The sequence below is a fragment of the Pelodiscus sinensis genome, chromosome 23, assembly GCF_052426305.1.
Source record: "Pelodiscus sinensis isolate ZL-2025 chromosome 23, ASM5242630v1, whole genome shotgun sequence".
NCBI classification, from domain to species: domain Eukaryota; kingdom Metazoa; phylum Chordata; order Testudines; family Trionychidae; genus Pelodiscus; species Pelodiscus sinensis.
Genome location: NC_143074.1, coordinates 23,710,874 through 23,730,660, shown reverse-complemented (window position 1 = coordinate 23,730,660; position 19,787 = coordinate 23,710,874). Strand labels below are relative to the sequence as shown.

Sequence of the window (19,787 nt, the reverse complement as noted above, 5' to 3'; positions counted from 1 at the left end):
TCAGATGCACGAAACCATCTTCAATATGCTCCAATACATCTGTTGGTCTATAAGGTCCACAGGACTCCTTGTCGCTTTTGCAGATCCAGACTAACACGGCGACCCCTCTGATACATAACAGGGGGAGTGCCAGAAAAGTAATGCAGGGAGTAGGAGGTCATGCCAAAGGATGAAATGGGCAGCCTTCAGCAGGGAGCAGGAGTTGCTGGTGGGGCTTGAACCCACCATGCTGGGGTCCCCAGGCAAATGCCCTATCCCCTAGGCCACTCAGGAATCCACCCCACCTACCTGCCTTCCAGGTGTCCCTTATCCTGTCTTCCAAATGCTAGTGCCAGCTCCTGCTCTGGGGCAGCCTGTGTTGGCTGTTTGGCTGCTCCTGGAATGGGTAGGTGGGGGTGGGGGGTTGGACTCAAGCCCACCACCCTGCAGTCCCCAGGGGAATGCCCTATCCCTTAGACCACTCCGGAACCCAAACTCACCCCCACCTACCTACCTTCCTTCAGGCATGGCTGCCACCAAGCCCTAAATGCACCAGGGAGCCACTGGGCACTTCCTCCAAGAAGGCACTTACAGGTACAAAGGGAGAGAAAGATGCTTCAAGAGAAAAGGTGATCTTGGGTTCTTATGGGTCCAGAACAGCACTGAAATTCTCAAGTGATATCTGAACTCAAAAAGTGTTGAGGTTCTGTCAAGACTGCTGCAAAGGCATTGGAAAGACATGACAATTTTTTTAAGCAGGTCAGTCATTATGGGTTGCATTAAAAATGGCAAACTTCATCAAAACATGTATACAGCCCTCTGATGGCCCCCTACTCTTCTAACTTATTTGGCAAAATATCCCTCCCTGGAAAGCTTCATAATGAAAATGTGGAAGAAAAAAAATAGATCAAAAACTTTTGACATCGTGAGGCGGTTGAAGGGGAAATGCACAGCACACAAGATAGGTACAAAATAAACAATAAAAAGCACCCAGAAGCACATGGGCTTTAAAAATGACAGCGTTTCACTTAACAGACTAGCAAGATCCAAACAAGGCAAACATTTTTCAGTTGCTAGTAAAGAAACTTGTGACAATTTTCAGAAGGCAAGCTACAAAACTGTGGTTTTTTGGGGTTTTTGCTTTTGACTTTATTTCAGCTCCTAAGTACTCATTCACTTATTAATTTCTCTTATGCGCTCATTATACTAGGGAATCAATTTGCAAAATAACTGGAAAGGTTTACCAAAGTAAAACTCTTCGGGGGCTAAGGCAAAAAATAATGAAGGCCAAATGAGGTAAACAAAGTAATCAAAACAACGAAAGACATCTAATCTACATCAATTTGTGCACATTTTAAAATGCACTTGTGTGTCTATAATTCCAAATGCTGTGCTTAAGATGATTTTTCTTAAGAGTTTCATAAAAAGCTGTTTTTATGGCGACTATTGAAGTGGTGGAGGAGTCTGCAGCCTACTTTCACATTATTGGCTGCTCCTTCTGCTACTTGAAAATGTTTATTTAAATTATTTTTGTCCTGGAAACGGCTTTTTGGGAAAGGACCGATCTTGAGAGCATGACATCTGTCTAGATAAAACAAACAATCAAGGAGGTTGTACTAGCAGTCAGCACAAACAGTACAGGTGATCCTAGCTTAGGTTAACTAGAAGAGTGCAAGAGGTATCAGAAGAACACAGAACTGCTATAATTACAGATGTCAGCAAGCGAGGGACTTGACAGTACACAGATCCCTGCTCAAATAAGTGTGCCAGCAAATGTAGTGATCCATGTAGATCTGCAAACCTACCCCAGAAAGCCATGAAGAGCAAAGGGATCACACAGGACAAACTGGAAGCGTCAGGAAGATATGCCGATCATATTGTAACCATTTACAAAGATTAGGATTTTATGAATCAGGCGAATCATGAAGTTTCTATATGCCTGCCCAGAACATTTTAAAACAAGTCAGCATGCTCAAAGTTTCTGTGTGGCTATAAAAGAGTTCTTTATTGTTAGCAGGATGCTGAACTATTTGCCAGCTTTATCCTGTTGTGTCCAAATTCAGTAGTGTTCCTAGGGATCCTCTTTTATAAAATAAATGTTAACTTTTCATTGTTTCTGACGTTAAATATATTTCCTAGACGTGGTCCAAATCACCCAACATGTTTTTAGTAAGAAAAATTATACCTCTTGCTGAGACATTAGTCAGTAGCATAAATCTCAGCTAATACATACTAATGAAAAATACTACATTCAGACATAGCACACAAGGGTCATTTGGTACTAGCATATGCCAAACACATTTGCAGAATATTCTTTTTCCACACATTTCATTGACTACTTACTGTAAGTTGATTGAGACCAATTAAGAATGGGCGGGCAGCTGCAATTTGATACAACAATTCAGTGATATTGCATATTTTCCACCCAAATATGGCAATAGAGTAGTACAATGCTAAAAATAAAAGTGAATCCCTTGTGATAGCCAGTCCTTTTGCAGTGTTCATTTCCTTCTAAGGCTCAAGTTTCCCACAGGAAAATTATAAAGAGGAGTTTGGTAAAAATGTCATACATCACAAATGGATGAAGTATAAACAAATTGCTTGGTCAAGGTTTTCTTGCCTTGGGCAAACATACAAACAAGTCTCTCTGTATGGCATTTAAGAAAGGAAGAAAAACACCCACCATGCAAGAGAAGAGAAACACACACAGCAGCACAGAGTGCCATACAAAGTCACCCAAGACAAAAGTTGAAACCATGTGAAGTATAATTTATTTTTTCCATGTACTTTATGAGCTATTCAGACCTTTGAAATAAAGTGTGCAAGTGCATTTAAGAATAAAAACTACACTCTTAACAAGGCTTTGTTGGAATACTACATTAAAGAGATCCAGAAATTCTGAAGCAAAAACCTTCTTGTAAAACCAGCCATACAACTTCTAGCTAAAATCTCTCTGACAAGCAGGTTAATGAGTTCTGAATGTCCATTTGGAAGAGGAGGAATACCGTGTCACAACGATACCTCCCTTTAAAACTACCTTGTACACGTAATATCATTTTCCATAAACCTAGAATCCGTTCAAAGAACAATGTTCTACAAGTTAGGTTTCAGGCAAACAGTAACGTTATAGTCCTATTGTTCATACATGATCTGTATCTTAGAAGACAATCCCAGGCTGCCATGACAGTAGTTTAAAATGCTTCAATAGCCCTTTAAATTGTAATATCTATCAAGATTACATTAATCCAAAGTAAACAACAAACATTTAACCCAGTAGAACAAGGATTAACATTTCTGAAGTTCTCAGGAAGATAAATGTGGGTAAGAGATTCACCAAGCGTTTTGAGAATTCTCTAAGAACCTTAGCAACATACTTAAAATTACAGGTCCTAGTACAGCTCTGCATTTTATATTGGTGCTTTGGTTTTCTTTTGTGTTTTGTTTCTTCCCTTTTAAAAACAGCATGCATGCACTGACAAAAAAATTGAGGCTAAGAGTTGTTTTACATGGCTACAGCAGCACAGAGCATCTCAAAGTGAAAAATACATTTGTTTCTAAGTTCTGTCAGTAGCAGACAGCAAAATTCACTTTTGGAAATACATAAGGAATTAGGATCAAGTATTTTACATGCTTCAGTTTCTATTCCCATTTAATATGTGAAAATATTATACTATTTTAAAAATCAGTAATATTTGTAGCTTTGGCGAAAATCTTAATGTTTCCTATTAGTTTCATTTGAAAAGTCAGCTGCAGAAATCCCAGTTGCAATTAAAAAGAAGTACTAAGAGTACTTTAACCTATTCAGTTGTTTCAACTTGGCACAAAAATATATATTTTTGGAGCCACAACAGAAGATCTTGAGCTGTCTCCTTATATACAAAATATCCTGTTTCGGCCCCCAAATGGGACAAAGCAGGAATGAAAGAGCCAGGATTGAAATTAAGGCTACATGTACGTTAGCAAGCTTACAGAAGCCCAGTTGTACCGATTTAGCTGTGAGGCTGTAAGGTTGCTTGCGTAGTTGCTCTATGTCTATGAAGACAGCTCTCCTGTCGACATAATAAAACCATCTCAACGAACAGCTGTCGCTATGTCGGTGTGAGAAGTTCTCCCACCGACAGAGCTGTGTGTACTGCCCTTATACGGGTGCAACCTATGTCAATTGGATGGTGGGTTTTTTCACCCCACACAGCGGAATGAGTTTTGCCAACATTAAGTGGTAATGTAGATATGGCCTAATAGCTTCACAGTGCATCACAATCAAAACACAGAGACTGGAGTGATGCCAAAATCCAGCTGCGTGTTTTCACTTCAATGTCTAAATTGCTCTGGTAATTTTTTTTCCCATGTCAGGGCTCTCTCTTTCTCTCTCCCCTTTTGTTATTTTCCAGCACCTAAAAAAGTATGCAAAATGTTTTACAAACACATGTAATCTACACTTGGCCTCACTCTTGACACTTTAGTTAAGAACTGTCAATGGGAACAGCTTTTGTGAGGTGAACACCTGTCCTCTGAGACCTGAACTCAGACCCAAATGAAATTCCACTTGAAGCCACTAAGCAGATACCTCCAGAGAGTATACTAAAAGTTTGCCTTGCCCAGTTCTATGCTGATGGGAGACAGGTAAACCAAAAGGCCTTTAAAATAATACTTTATCTACTGTATTTTGCTCAGAAAAACAACCTGAAAGGGCTTAAAAGAGAAGCCATATGTGCTTGGCATTTAAAAATGCATGAAAAATCCATTTTTAACTTGCTTTTAAAATGTCTGAGCTCACTCAAAGAAAATGCCACTGGGATTAGGTGCAGGAGGGAAGCCCAAGGTTAGAAACTGCAAACTATCCAGCTGCATTTACTGTCAAAATAAGAAGGATGAATGCTCAATGTTTACCCAAAGAGTGATGATGAAAACTGGATTTCAGAGGTAATGCACAAAGAGGAGCTTCTCAGCTCAGCACCCGTGCATAATGCTGTGGTGGGCAGCTTCTTTTTAAGTATGGGACTCTGGAATGACAACGTGCATCTATTTTGCAAATCGTTCCAGGCAGACCAAACCTGAGGCTGAAGACATCACTGCTCCTTGTTATATGAAAGGACCAACTGTGCCATTACCCTCAGCGAACCTGTCTACGATTCGGAAGTGACATGGTATTTCACCTTCAAGAAATACCAGATCCTACCAAATGGGCAAGACCAGGATAATACATGTGTTTTAGATGCCTACCTTGGTCAGAACAAGAATCTCTGGTATTTTCAGTCCCTGTGTACTAACTAGACAATTTCTTTCCTGATAATTGCTATGGAAAACATTTTAAATAGGTGTTTTAACAAAATACTTTTAATAGTGTGTAATGAAAATACCTATTAATTTTTCACACTGTAGTACTTATTCAAGCTTATACAATTAGCAATTTTCAAGTCAACTCAAGATCAAAGTCTTACATTATATTCAGTCAAAATATTCACAAAGAAAATCACCAGCACTTTATACTAAAGCCTCCGAAAGAATGTTTATTTATACTTCCCCAATTAGTCTCTTTATAGTCTTGCCAGCATACTAAAGATTGGGTTTTTCGTTGATCTAATTTTAATTTTTGATTTTCATTGATCTATTTAAAAGCTGAAATCCAAAAAGAAAAATTTTGTTTCCCATTTTAGTAAAAGCAGTGATTTATGTGATTAAGCATTTGCTTCCTCTTTGTATCACATGAAACTTGCAATATTTAAGAGTAACTAGTATGTGTATGGATGTGTGTGCAGTCATCTCATCTTTACACGGGCTTTACATTATATGCATTTATCTAGCCCATTCCATCTAAGGATATCAAATATTCATTTACGTGAAGCCTCAACTTCCCTCGGAAGTGGAAATATCCTTATCTCACAAATGAGTAAAAAAACAGACATGAAAGAACCCAACTTTCCCTTTCCCAACTTTAACCACTGAGCAACACTCTCCCCCCCATGCCAATTAGGCACGTTAATGAAAAGGAAAGAATGTGATGCAGTACAGTATGTTAACAGTTAATGATCAGTATGTACAAATATTTTGTTGACTCAAAATCTGGGATTTTTAAGGTTAATGAGGCAGCAACATGCATCTCCTTGGAATGTCAAAAAGTTATTTAAAAGAGCAAAAACTTAAAGGTTAACCAGCAAGCATATTAGAAATTGGATACCTTTGGGTATTTACATCAATGTCTCTTTGCAAGTCAGGAATCCCTGTGGCAGCTTCCTAGACCTGCTCACAGTGTGTCACTTGTTTAGTATTCTTGACTTTGCTCTTCAAATTCCTGGACCAAGACAGTGAAAACTTGCAAAGTGTCTGGTGTAAACTGATTCTCTAGATACTTAGTGACTTAGATTAGCATACTGATTAATAAAGTGCCCCATTTTGAGGCACCTAGTTAGACCTGGCTGCAAATACACAACTGACTTTAATTTTTATAGCTCCAGTGAGTAGCCAAGTTAGTCTGTACAGGATAAATGTAAACAAAAAAACTGGTCTGGTAGCACTTTGTAGACTAACAAAACATTTAGATGGTATCATGAGCTTTCATGGGCACAGCCCATTTCTTCAGACGACTGGAATTTTGAGTTTAGGATGTACAGACCCAAAATAAATAGGGGAGAAGGGGGGAGAAAAAAAAAGGAGGGGGGCGGGAAACAAGGAGTAGAGGTTATGAAAAATCAAAGGGAAAAACAGGAAAGCAAGAAGCGTCATCAGGGAGCATTTTTTTATGTTTTCATTCCATTTTGAAGCCCAAGAGGTTTAATATTTATTAAATATTGATTGTAAAGGCCAAATGAACAGACACCTTGAATATGCACCTGCGGAAATGTTTCCATTTGCCACTATCCTTAAAGAATAGTGTAGGTGTGGACCACAACTAGATTCATATTTAAATAATAATACTTGACCCTTCCCGGCATCTCCTTCAATACATCAAATAGACTATGGGGAGGGAGAAGCACATATTTCCTTATACCAAAAGTGTTCAAAACTGAAGTGGGAATTTGTCAAGTCAAAAGGAACAAGCTACATTCTATAAGAGAGGTAGCCTCAGTGGATATAGATGAGGAAATAAGAGGAGAGGTGGAAAAAAAAAATCAATGTGAGTCAAATGCCTACCTCCCATTCGGTCAACTGACAAAAAGTTTGCTCCTAACAGAAAACGAAAGATTAGCAGAGAACAGAGCGCTAGATCTAGGGTCTTACATAACCCCGCCTTTCCCTCAGTGATTACAGTAACAGAACACTTCAATCATCTATCAATTATCCCCACTCGATTGGAAAACAGAAAAATTAAGTGACTTGCTCGAGGTCACACAGGGCCAGGAAATGAACATAGATCTGAGTCCCCATCTTTCCAAGTCAGACCAAAGCTGCCACCAGAGGGGTTTCACAGTTCAGATTTACAGAGGATGTTTGCAGACACTAACACACGCACACAAGCAAAGTGCAAACTAACAGAGGAGAAGGATGTTCAAAACTGCATGGGAAGAGAAGGCATTTAGGGAGGGGAGTACAGAGGCTCTGGGCTGGAATAGTGAACTGGCTTGCTATTTAAGATTTAACTGGCTGGAGTTTGTTCAGAAGTGAGCTAACCGGTGTCTGCACACTGCATGCACGTCTGACACGCACAGCTTGGGGGGGGGGGGGGGCATTTGTGTAATGTCCTAAATCCAAAATGAAAAGGGCAGATACCAGCTTACAAGAACGACCATATGGTATACAAGACGAATTCTACAGCAGAAAGAACTTTCCTGTCCCTCCCCCCACTCCTAATGAACTATTTCATGGCACTGATGTAACTGTGTATTTTATATCCATTCTGGCACGATACAGCTTGCCAGTAATTAATGTGACATTTCATTTTGCTAGCTGGTCATTCCTTAGTTTCTTTCAATCTTTCTGCATACACGTGTGTATGCAATTGGCTTTAAATTCAGAGGGCTTTCATTCCACAAACATTATGCAGACATAAATAACTGCAGCACCACCCTGTATTTGCCCACCCGCTGACACAGAAGTCTCTCCAAACTGGTCACTGTGCCGTGCTCAGAGCCGGCCCAAACTACGGGCTGACCGGGCTACCGCCCGCAGCGCCCCATTGTAGGGGGCGCCATGCGGGGCAGCCAGGCGAGGCAGGGGCGGCACCGCACGCGCCGTGCCCCCAGGAGGTGCCACGCGCCCGGGGGTGGGGCCACGCGTGCGTTGTGCTCCCGGGCGCACAAATGGCTTGGGCTGGCCCTAGCCATGCTAGTACAGACCAAGTACATGGAGCACAAACATGAGGGCACCATAATGTATGCATCTGTGCTATTATTGAAGCTCAGGCTTAAAAAAGGGATTAGGTGAGCATTAATATTTGTACCTATGCAGGCTAAGCTAAGGGAAATTGGATCTCCCACTGTAGGAGGATAATCTATACAAGTCAGGAAACATTCCCTCTCTGCACTTACAACGTTTGGAGTGGATACAAAACTGAAGGGGTTGCAAGTACTTGGGGGGATCGGCTTAAAACTCCAAATGATCTAGACAAATTGGAGAAAGAGTCGGGGGGGAGGATGAAACTCAATAAAGGACAAATACAAAGCCCTCTACTTGGGAGGGAACATTTGGTAGCGCACCCATAAAATGGGAAATGACAGCCTAGGAAAGAGTGCTGCGGAAAGGGAATCCAGGGGTCATAGTGCACCACAAGCCAACTATGTGTCAGTGTAATGCAGCTGCAAAAAACGCAAATATTGCTCCGCCATGTATTAGGAGTGTTCTAAGCAGACGTGAGAAGTAATCCTTCTGTTCTACTCTGCATTCATTGGACCTCACCTGGAGTAGGGATGTTAACCATCGGTTAAGTGACTGATCGAGTCGCTGATGGAACTTCCACTGACTACCTGATTAGTTGATGAGGAGGAGGGGGGCAGCGGGAGCCTACTGCAGAGCCTGGCAGGCTCTTACTACATTTAAAGTGCAGAGCTGCAGCATCCCAGGGGTGTCATGAGGTGGGACCATTCAGTCCTGACTCACATCACCCCCAGAAGCTCAACCTGTGCTGGGTTACGCCGCAGTAGCTCCTGGGGGCAGCTGGGACTGAATAGTGCCGGCTCGTGCCATCCCTGGGACTCGCAGTTCTGCCTCCCCAGTACCAGCTCCTGCTCCCCCCATTGCTGCCTCTCAATCAGAGGCAGCAAAGAGGGAGGGGGAGGGGGAGCGAGTAGTCACTCGACTAGTCACTTACATCCCTAAACTGGAGTACTGTGTTTTACAAGGAGCAGGGGAAAAAAAATATTCTTCTTAACCTGTGAGGAGAGGACAAGAAGAAACAGGGTTAAATTGCAGCAGCCGTGTTTAAGCTGGGCATTTGGAAAAAGTCAGATGGTAAAGCACAGGAATAAATTGCCCACGGAGGTTGTGGAATTTCCATCAATGGAGATTTTTAAGAGCAGGTCAGAGAAACACCTGTCAGGGGTGGCCTGGATAATCCTTGGCCCTACCATGAGTGCAGGAAACTGGACTAGATGACATTTCAAAGTCCCTTCCAGTCCTATGATTCTATGTACATCACTGCACAATTGGCTAGGTGCACTAAGGGGGATTTTCATTTTCCTCTAAAGGAAAAATATTGTTCCTGTTGAAGGCAGCTTATGGAGCTTGATGGTACCACGATTTGATCAGCTATAACTAGGGCTGAGGAGTATAGCCTGTGCTCAGTCAGATCTATTTTAAATCACTTAACATATTGATATAAAGAACCAGAGAATCTCTGAAGCAAATACCAGACTAGAGCAGTGACTGGCTCGGATGATGTCATTTATGAGCAAGAGTGGGGGCAGAAATCTAAATCCAGCCATGTGAAGACCATTCTCTGGAGGCTGGCTGGATTTCTGGAGAAATTATTCATTGAGGAGTACGGGATATTAGTGGTGTATAGGTTGGGAGCCACAGGCATACCTAGCAAGTAGGAGGTGGCGCTAATTCTAAACTGAAAACACAGAGATAGGGTTTCTGCTCTTTTTCTAGTAGGCTCATGGCTCTGACTCTAAAGAGAGGTTTACTGGGGAAAGGGTTTTATTGGGTAAAACTCATGAAAATGTGCAATTGCAACTGCTGATCATAATTTAATGCAGGGTATATCTGCTGCATTAACCCACTATTGCAGGGTATAACCCACTATTGCAGGGTATACCCCACTATTGCAGGGTATATCTTACTGAACTAAGGATGTTAAATTGCAGTGAGCTCACTAATCACATAGTTTACAGTTTGTATCAACGACACCACTAGTGGATAAGGAGAGCAGAGCCGCAGCAGGGGGAGCTCCAGGAGCCAGTTCAAGCCAGGACTGAGCAGTCGCGGCTTGTGTCGGCTCCAGTAGTCACCCACACTCAGGCTGTGCAGACTCTGGGAGCCACCAGTGTCTTACAACACTGAAAATGCAAAGGCGCAGCGTTCCGGACCAGCGAGAGCCGGAACTGTTCGGTCCTGACTCGCGCCAAGTCCAGCAGCCCCTGCCCGGGGCCAACCCTGTCCGCAGCAGCCTCCTCTATCCCCTACCCCTGCTATTTCTGATAGAGGCGGCGGCATTGGGGGGGGGAGGGAGGAGGGAAGAGTGGTACTGCAGAGGCAGTCCTGGGCGGAACTGGCTTTTAAACCGGCTCCTCCCAGCACAGGCTTCTCTTCCCCCCTCCCCAGCAGCTAGTTGCTAGTCTAGTTGACTAGTCGCTCACATCCCTATACTGTTCAGTGTGAAAAACAAAATATTGAAAATGAAGGCCTGAACCTACAGACACTTCTCTTGATACGTCACATGCACAAACTACTCCACTGACTTCAATGATCTATGCCCATGAATGTTTTCAGCATCAGGGATCTAAAAGTTTAATAAAAACGTCTGGGTGACAAAGCCTTTGTAATTTCAAATAAAATGGACTTGGGGTTAACAATAATTCATTCAGACTTTCAATAGATTGAACTATTAAATTTTAGACAGACAGGCCAACATTTTCGAAAACGACAATTCAAGGCTCATCTCGTAAAGCCAAAAAGTCATCTGATGGTTGGATTCTCAAAAGTACTTTAGCCCCACTGACTTCAAATGGCAAACCCTGAAATACAGCTTAGTTGAAGCACTTTTCTTGACTTGTGAAAATGCAATGTATCAGATGGCGTGGCTAGCTGCAGCTACAGCCAGAGGTACTGGTTACCAAGGCTGGGTATTGAGTTGGCGGTGTTCTCACAGGAAGGATGTTAATCCGGGCCTTGTATTTGCCACTTTCCGAGTAGATGACCATTCTTCCTGTGAATTTTTTTTACAGAAGCAACAGATAGTGCCATGGCTACGGTCCAGGAATTGGGAGATCCAGGCTCAATTCTTTGCTCCCCCAATTTGGCATTGGGTAGGTCATTTTTTTCCCCTGGGTCTCAATTCTCCATCTGCAAAATGGACTATTTCCTTATTTCACAAAGTTGGTGTGAGGATATTAAAGGCTGGACATTAGGAAAAACTTCCTAACTGTCAAGGTGGTTAAGCACTGGAATAAATTGCCTAGGGAGTTTATGCAATCTCCGTCATGGGAGAGTTTTAAGAGCAGTTTACGCAAACTCCTATCAGAGATGGTCTAGAATCGATGGTGCTTGGTCCTGCCATGAGTGCAGGGGACTGGATTTGATGACCTCTCAATGTTCCTTCCAGTTTTATGATTCTATGACTGTCAGGTGTTCAGATAATACAGTAACAGAAGCTAAATACCAATGGAAGGTATCAATCTGAAATTCTACTATCAAGTAGGAATCTACAGTACAAAATATGCTCTAGTAAATTAAGACTTCAATATGGGGAATGAAGGAATACACTAACGTGCAAATGCAGAATTTGAAAGCACACAGCTATCATACTCTTTTCAACCTACCAAGAAAGGAATTCTCCATGTTAAAAAAACATACTGGATTTGAATTAGAAAATTAACAAATTGCACAATTTCTCCCTCTGAAATTATTTTCAATAGCAATACACTACCACTTCAACCTCCAAAAAAATTTAAAGTATTCTCTTTTTCCATATGAGACAGTTGGATGAGATATATAATTTATGTCACTTTCAGAAAAGCTTCCCCACGGGATTCAAAAATGCCAAGTGAATTCCATCCTGTAATTAAACAAGCTATAAACCTTCACTCAGCTGGATCTGAAAATAAGTCAGATAAGTAATGAACAGAATCTACAGTCACAGATACAAATTTGAAATTGAAGTGTATTCATTTAACTGTGTAAGTTCAGGGAAGTTTCATAGCAGACCGAGGAGTCCTGTGGCACCTAAAAGACTAATACATTTAGTTGGGCATAAGCTTTCATGGGTCCCACAAAAGCTTATGCCCAACTAAATTTGTTAGTGTTTAAAGTGCCATGGGATTTCTCTGCTTTTGCTGAAATAGACTCACATGGCTACCCCTCAAATGCACACCTAATATTTTTATGAAAATGAAAATATTTTTACATCAATGCTCCTTCACCACATTTGTTTGTGCAAGGATCCTAGTCCATACTCACTGTTTTGTAAAGCATTATGGGAACTCAAACAAGCATAGCCAACCACAATTCCTCATTTTCAAAAGTAGCTATGAAAATCATCTGACCTTTTATGAAGTAACCATTCATAGCATCGACAGTGTTCAGAGTCCCTGAAAACAAGCACTAAGCCTCCTGCCATCACCCAAATAAAGTTAAACGAACTCTGATAAAATCAGGTGTGAAATTATTTCTTCCTCACTTAGTCCCAAGAACGCTGGGACAGATTCATTGTTGATATAACTTAATTGAAGTCAATAGTTGCATGTGATATCAATCTGGGGAAGCAGCTTTAAAAACATATATACACACATGAAAAACAACTTAACTGACAGGTTTAGAGATAACATAAAGCTGATGGCCTATTTGAATATAGTCACTGAAAGAGCAAAAGCCTAATTTTTAATAAATCCTCTATAACTGATTCTCACAGCTGGACTACCTTCCTTCTAGCCAGCAACAGAGTAGTTAATTTGCTCAGCTATTCCAAAGTTTTAAAAATATCTGTAGCTGCAAACTACTGTATTTTGAAAACAGTTCTGGGCCAGCTGGACAAAACTGACATCTGGTCCACCACAAGTTAAATACTAATGTCAGCATTTAGGTACCCCAACTGTTGTTAAATTCATATATTCCCAAATATATTGTACACTAAGACCACATCCAGCTGCTGCTTCCTGTCACACAAACTGAAAGATGCATCCATGTTTGCCCTCAGATCTTCATTAAAGCCTAAAACCTTACTGTGATGGATTTTAGGGCCCAGCAGATAAATCTGACATAAATCATCCGGATGTTAAATGCTACTCTAATTCTTCGATTATATCTGCTCAAACACTTGAAACTTAAAGCAGCGGTTTTCTGCATTTCAATCATACTGAGCATAAATGCTAAATATTAGTGATATCTTAAAACCCACCTACATTATAATGCTTATAAAAGACTTGGGAATTATTAGCCAGCTGGTACAATCGTTACTTATTTCATCTTTGCTAAGGGTCACCTCAAACCCTGCCCCCCACTGTCAGTCACATCCACCTGTCATCTTTAGCCTTAAATTTAGATAGCATGCTCTTCAGTGGTAGGGACCGTCTTTTTGCTGTCTATTTACGCTAGGTACGTAAAATATGTTTAATTGGTTAAACGCATTTAGCCAATTAAAGAAGGTGGGCGGGGGGGTGCCCTCCCCGCCCTGTCTGCTGGGGTCAGGTCACTGCTCCATCCTGGCTGATCCTGCTCTGCCCCCTCCTTCCCCGCCCAGGGGGCTGCCCTGGCCTGTGAGGGCTGCTCCCAGGTACCAGTTAACCCTTATCTGCTTAAAAGAGTGATGCTTGCCAAGTATCCATTTATCCGGACACCAATTAACATCCCTAATTTACAGAGTGCCAACCAAAAGGGGCCCTAGTTTCTCGGTGCGCAACGATACAACTAACAACTAATAAAGTAGCTGTGATACATCAGGATTGCAACAGCCTTTGTTCTTACATTTTGGAGGCTCTACAACAGAAAGTTATCTTTGCAGGTTTTCATCAAGGATGACATATTATAGTAGAAAACCAAGATCTGATTTAAATACATTTTACAGCACAAACTAGGATTTTCCCCTTGCGCTAGACACACATTTCCAGGTCTTAGAAGTCTCTTGTAATCCATTTTTCATAAGTTTCCTTCAGTGCCTCTGTGCACTGAGCGCACACGCACACTGCAACTCCTACATGTGTGGGGAGCTCAACGAATTCCCCAGAAGCAACTCCTATGGCACACAGAGATAGGCTGCAGGCTGAACACAGCAAGCTGCAGATAGGCTGCAGTATATATTATGTAAAGGGGGGGGGGGGGAGAGAAACCCACATCCCTGTATTAAGGACACTGAGATGGAAAATATTACACAGGCTATAATCCATTATTATTAAGAATTTATACTTTGCAGACACTTTAGCTACTAAAATAGCACTCCATGCATCAATAAAGAGTTAATGGCATTTTTAAAAAGAATGAACTGTTGAGGGCAAAAGTGCATTGCAGATGACATTACAGTAGACAAAAAGCCTCCATTCTAAACCATTTCTAAAAAGTTATTGTCACGAAAACTTTGCTTCTCAGATAGTAAACTTTGTTTGACCGGTTTACGGCAGATGCTTGGCAAAAGGAATTTACTCCTGCTATATTTTAACTTTCTTTAGGCTTCCTGGGATTAAAGATAAATGCCTGATTTAGCTGTGTGTTCAGTTATCTATAACTCAAACACTGTAGTTAAATTTATAACATAGCCTCCTTAGCTATTGAGACTTTTTTCTTTTCCCATTAATTTTTACTATGTAAACTATCAGAAAAATTTAGATAAAAAACATGTCAGATTTTTGTTAGTTGTTCTTGAGTAATTGCCAACCAGAAGTGGCTTTTCTCCAGTGTTTTGAGAATAATTTTCACCAAGAGGCATCATCCTCAAACCACTGCTACAATTCAGATGTCAAACAACCGCTTATAAAAATGTTTTATTAAACTGCTAAATTTGGTCTGATCCGAGCTGTCCTCGTTACTACACAAACAAACAGAAAAATGCAAATACTGTACTCCAATCACACACAAGTATTCTACTGGGAAAATGGGGCCCAGAGACCAGATCAGTTTTCAAAAGTGTTTGTTTTGATCACATTGCTGCATTCGTGGCTCATTGCAACTTTTAAGTTAAGGTTAATGTTAAAGTGTTCACATGATTCACTATATTCTAGAGCTCTAAGTAGAGCTGAAAGGCAAATCATTTGGCCCCTTATATTATGTCAGAACACACAGAGTCAATATGCTTTGGCATAGGCAAGAGAGTCCTTGTAATACATTACACTGTAACACTTCCACTTGAGAGAAATCATTTCTGTGAGACCCACAAATCTTGAAATGGCCTCAAAGCTGCAGCTCACCCAGCCACACACAACATTCGGTCAATGCCAGAAATGTGAGGATACACCTTTATTCTTAAAAAGAATATGGAGGTTACACACCCTCACACCATTTTAAAGGGGAAACAACAGCGCATGCTCCTGGTTCTGGTGTCAGCAGCATCTCTCAGAAACCTTTCTGCTAAGCTAGATGTCTTAACAATGGAATTTAACTTAGTTTGCAATGTGCATGACTGCGCCTGCGTTCCCCAAGCTCAGCAGCCTGCTCCTTAGACATGACATCCATTGGAAGGCCTTTTGCTCCTAGAGGTTGAAGAGTCCTTAGCTACCCTCTGTCTTGCGCAAGATGCGCAAACTACCCCCGAGAGGCGCTTGAGCCCCTTCTGAAAAACGCTGTTGGAGAGACTGTAAATGACACAGTTGCAGAAACTGTTGCTAATGGCCAGCCAAGTAGTCAGAAAGGAGGCCGTGTGGTTTCTGTAGACAGCCGAGCTCTCCAGCAAAAAGTAGATGATGTAGGGCAACCAGAGGAGGTAGAAGACACTGGTGATGCGGAAGAGGACCATGGCATAGCGCTTATCGGGGCAAGGCTGTGCCTCCCCAGCTTCCCCATCCTGGGAGCTGAAGCGCACTCGCCTTTCATTGATTTCCTTGGTGTGCTGCTGGCAGATGCGGAAGATATTGAAGTAGGTGAAGCAGACGACGAATGCAGCAGGGGCGTAGAGCATCATCACGATGAAGAGCGTGAAATAGCGATTGGTGTACCAGGAGTCGGCGCACCACCGAAACACATCCCCATGGTAGCCAGGCTTCCCCCAGTGAAAGAAGGCAGGTAAGAAGACGAGGCAGGAGTACAGCCAGATGAGCAGGATGCAGATGCGGAGTCTCCACGGGGTGACCAGAGTATTGTAGGTCAGCGGTTTGGTGATGGCAATGTATCGATCGATGCTAATACAAGCCAGAGAGGCCATGGAGACGCTCTTGAGCACGGAGACCACATAACCAAAAACCTGGCAGACCAAGGACTCTCGCAAAACTACAGGATAGTGGAGCAGGGACAGAGAAGGCACCAGACAGCTCACGCCCACCAGGAGGTCAGCATAAGCCATGGTCTGGATGAAGTAGCTGGTGGTGTGGTGGTTCAGTAAAGGGGCGCAATGAAAGACAAATATCACTATAATATTGCCTGAAATGATGAGCACGGTGAGAGACACGATGACAATCACTTCCAGGAGGCAAAAATTGAAGGTCTCCAAGTAGCTAATGGTCAGCAGGCAGAATGGCCGCCCGCTCTGGTTGCCAACCCAGGTGGAGTTCATCTTGAGCTCCGCAGCAATCCCTTCACTTCATGTTCCCGGCCCGTTGCCTGCAGCCACTCCAGGCAGCTGCTGTCATTGTGACTGGCTGCGTGTGTGTAGCAATGTCAGAGTCCCCAGGGCTGCTCCAGATGCCGAGCATCGGCTGCGGCACAATTCCCCTTTAAATCCGGCTCTGCCGGCAGCCTCCTCCCTGCTGCTGCCGCCCGAAGGTCCCAGAAGCAGCCATGCCAGCAAGTTCACACCCCGGGAGACGGGTGACACTAACACCACGGCCGGCTGAACAGCTGGGGAGAGGAACAGGAGGGAAAGCGCCGGCAAGAGGCAGACCTGGAGTCCTCCCAAGAGCTGGCAGAAGAAAAGGGGAAAGTGTTTTGCAGCATCTCTCCGGCCACGGCGCTCCCTGCCAGGCACCCCGACTCCATCGCTCCCCCATTCCTCACCCCTGCGTGCAGCTGCCTGCTCTCATATGCCAGCCTCCCCACACCTCACTCCCCGTTCCACCCCACCACTCCTGGTCTCGGGCCTCCCTTTCTACAGAGCTGGGTCCCCGCAGGAGAAGGGGAGATTCAGATGCATTTCCCGGGGGGGGGGGGGGGGGGGTTTCCAGCCCTTCTCCTGGCTCCATTTTGGAGGATGCTTTGTTCATTATTTCACCGTGACTGCACTGGTCCAGCGAGCCAGGTGCTTGGCTCAACACCCCCCCCCCCAAAGCCCCCTTACACGCTAGGGGAGCGAGGGACCCAGCCCTGGCTCACACTCCGCACTCACCTGCCTCTGTGCCCGACGTAATGGGAACAAAAGCCGGAGCACATCCTCCCGGCAGTCAGCAGAGCCGGAGTGTGCTTCAGCTGGGAGTGCTGCGGAACTGGCAGGGGAGGGGAGGCAGGAGGGGGAGATGAGGAGGGGAAGGGAGGAAGGGGGGGGCGGGGAAGGCAAGGCAAGGCACAGCGCAGCCCTCTCCAGATGTGCAGCAGCAGCACAATGTTTTGGGGAGGGGCCCCCGGCTCAGACAGTGAAGCACGTGGCCAGCAGTCTGGCTGGGGTGCTCCCCGCCGCTGCCTTCCCCGGGGGCAAAATGCAACATGCCAGGGGCCGACCCAGGCGGGGAAGGAATGCAAGGGGCAGCTGTACAGCGGGGTGGGAGGAGGAGGAAGCTGGAAGTTGGGAGCTGTTTGCTGTGCCGTGCCAGGTTTCTCCCTCCCTCCCCCAGGGAGCCCTAGTCTAACAGGCAGCAGGCTCCACATGGCCCCACACAGACCTAGTCCAAGCCCAGCCCCCCACTCTCCAAAGATCAGAACAGAAACGCGAGATGTCAGCAGCTGAACAACGGGGTGTACTCAGCTCAGCTTAAAGATACAAAACACTTGCCTAGAGAGAGGTCAGTAGAAGGCCCTTCTGAGACTGGTATCAACGTTAGAGGGAAAGCAAATCAACCTGGAAACACCAGGCTCCCTTTACAATGACGGTCTGCATGTGACATTTCTAATCTGGAATAACGTAGGGTGTAAATCCAAAACAGACTGATTATTCCCGATTAATGCCCTGTGTTGACATTCTTGCACCAGAATAAGAGTCCTTATTCCAAATTAGCTCTCTAGGTCCTTAGAGTGGTAAACACTGCTTTTTAGCAACTCTCCCCCCGTAACACCAGAAATGCAGGATTTGTATTAAAAACACTGATTTGCAACATCATCACGTCTTCCGAGGTAAAGCAGATTGGCTCCCTTTGACGGTTACACACCGCTTTCTGTCCAGATCCAGTACGCCATCTCACTCAGCAAGCATAAATGCACACACATTCACATGCTAAAGGAAGTTACAGCAGCATAAATTAGAGCGTGAATTTAAAACACTACAGTTATACTAGCATAGCTACTGGTACTATGGATTAAGAGAGCCTTTTTCCAGCTTAGTTTCTTTATTGATTCAAAATATTTTTACCCCACCTCTCTATTTAAAATATTCGAGGCGTTTTCTCCCCTTGGAAGTGGTTTAAGATAAACTGAAGATAAAAAAAAAAATCTTATCCATGAGTAAGAGTGTCCACATGAGGGAATTATATGCCAGTATAACTAGAGTCACTTAATTATACTTGGATAGCTAGAAATATCTTCCATGTAGACAAGCCCTAAAGCGTCAGAACTCCAGCACACTTCTGGGTGTGGGACTTATCAGTGAAAACAAAGCACTTTCCCTTTTTCCTCATCCAGCTACACCGAACGCCTTACACATTCTGAATCCAAAAGTCTATTTCATAATTTGAGGTATCAGGCTCCTTTTCCAAAACAGCTTGTGACATGAGATTTGTTAAACCAATGTAAAAGGCTGCGTCTAGACTGGCAAGTTTTTCCGCAAAAGCAGTTGCTTTTGCGGAAAAACTTGCCAGCTGTCTACACTGGCCACTTGAATTTCCGCAAGAACACGGACGATCTCATGTACGATTGTCAGTGTTCTTGCGGAAATGCTATGCTGCTCCCGTTCAGGCAAAAGCCCTCTTGCGCAAATGTTTTTGCGCAGGAGGGCCAGTGTAGACAACACAGAATTGTTTTGCGCAAAAAAGCCCTGATCACAAAAATGGCGATCAGCGCTTTCTTCCGCAAAACCGCGTCTAGATTGGCACGGACGCTTTTCCGCAAAAAGTGCTTTTGCGGAAAAGCGTCCGTGCTAATCTAGATGCTCTCTTCCGCAAATGCTTTTAACGGAAAAACTTTTCTGTTAAAAGCATTTGCGGAAAATCATGCCAGTGTAGACATAGCCAAAGTGTTTTGGCCGCTTTCATTTGATATTAGAATGGCTTATTTCAATTTAGTTATACCTGCTCCTAAGCTAACCCCAAATAAGGCATTTCTTTATCCAAACAGGCATTTGAACTGGTTTAATTATATGGAATTCAATATACTCTTAAGTTAAACCAGTGCAGCTTCGACAGACAAGTTCTAGGTGCCAAAAATACAATGTTATATCAAAAACGCAGGCGTATTTAATGAAATATAAATCACAGCTGAAAATCACACAGCCAAAA

At 43.4% G+C, this 19,787-nt stretch overlaps 2 protein-coding genes across 6 annotated transcripts in view; both read right to left on the bottom strand.

Moving 5' to 3' along the window:
- RABGAP1 (RAB GTPase activating protein 1) overlaps positions 1-19,787 on the bottom strand; it is a 121,613-nt gene that overhangs the window by 38,990 nt on the left and 62,836 nt on the right. The window lies entirely within an intron of this gene.
- Positions 35-18,994, bottom strand: GPR21 (G protein-coupled receptor 21). The gene is made up of 2 exons (XM_075905622.2): positions 17,534-18,994; positions 35-17,110 (listed from the first exon to the last, which is right to left on the bottom strand). Exon 2 carries the CDS (start codon positions 16,763-16,765, stop codon positions 15,716-15,718), a length of 1,050 nt encoding a protein of 349 aa, XP_075761737.1. The 5' UTR covers positions 16,766-17,110; positions 17,534-18,994; the 3' UTR covers positions 35-15,715.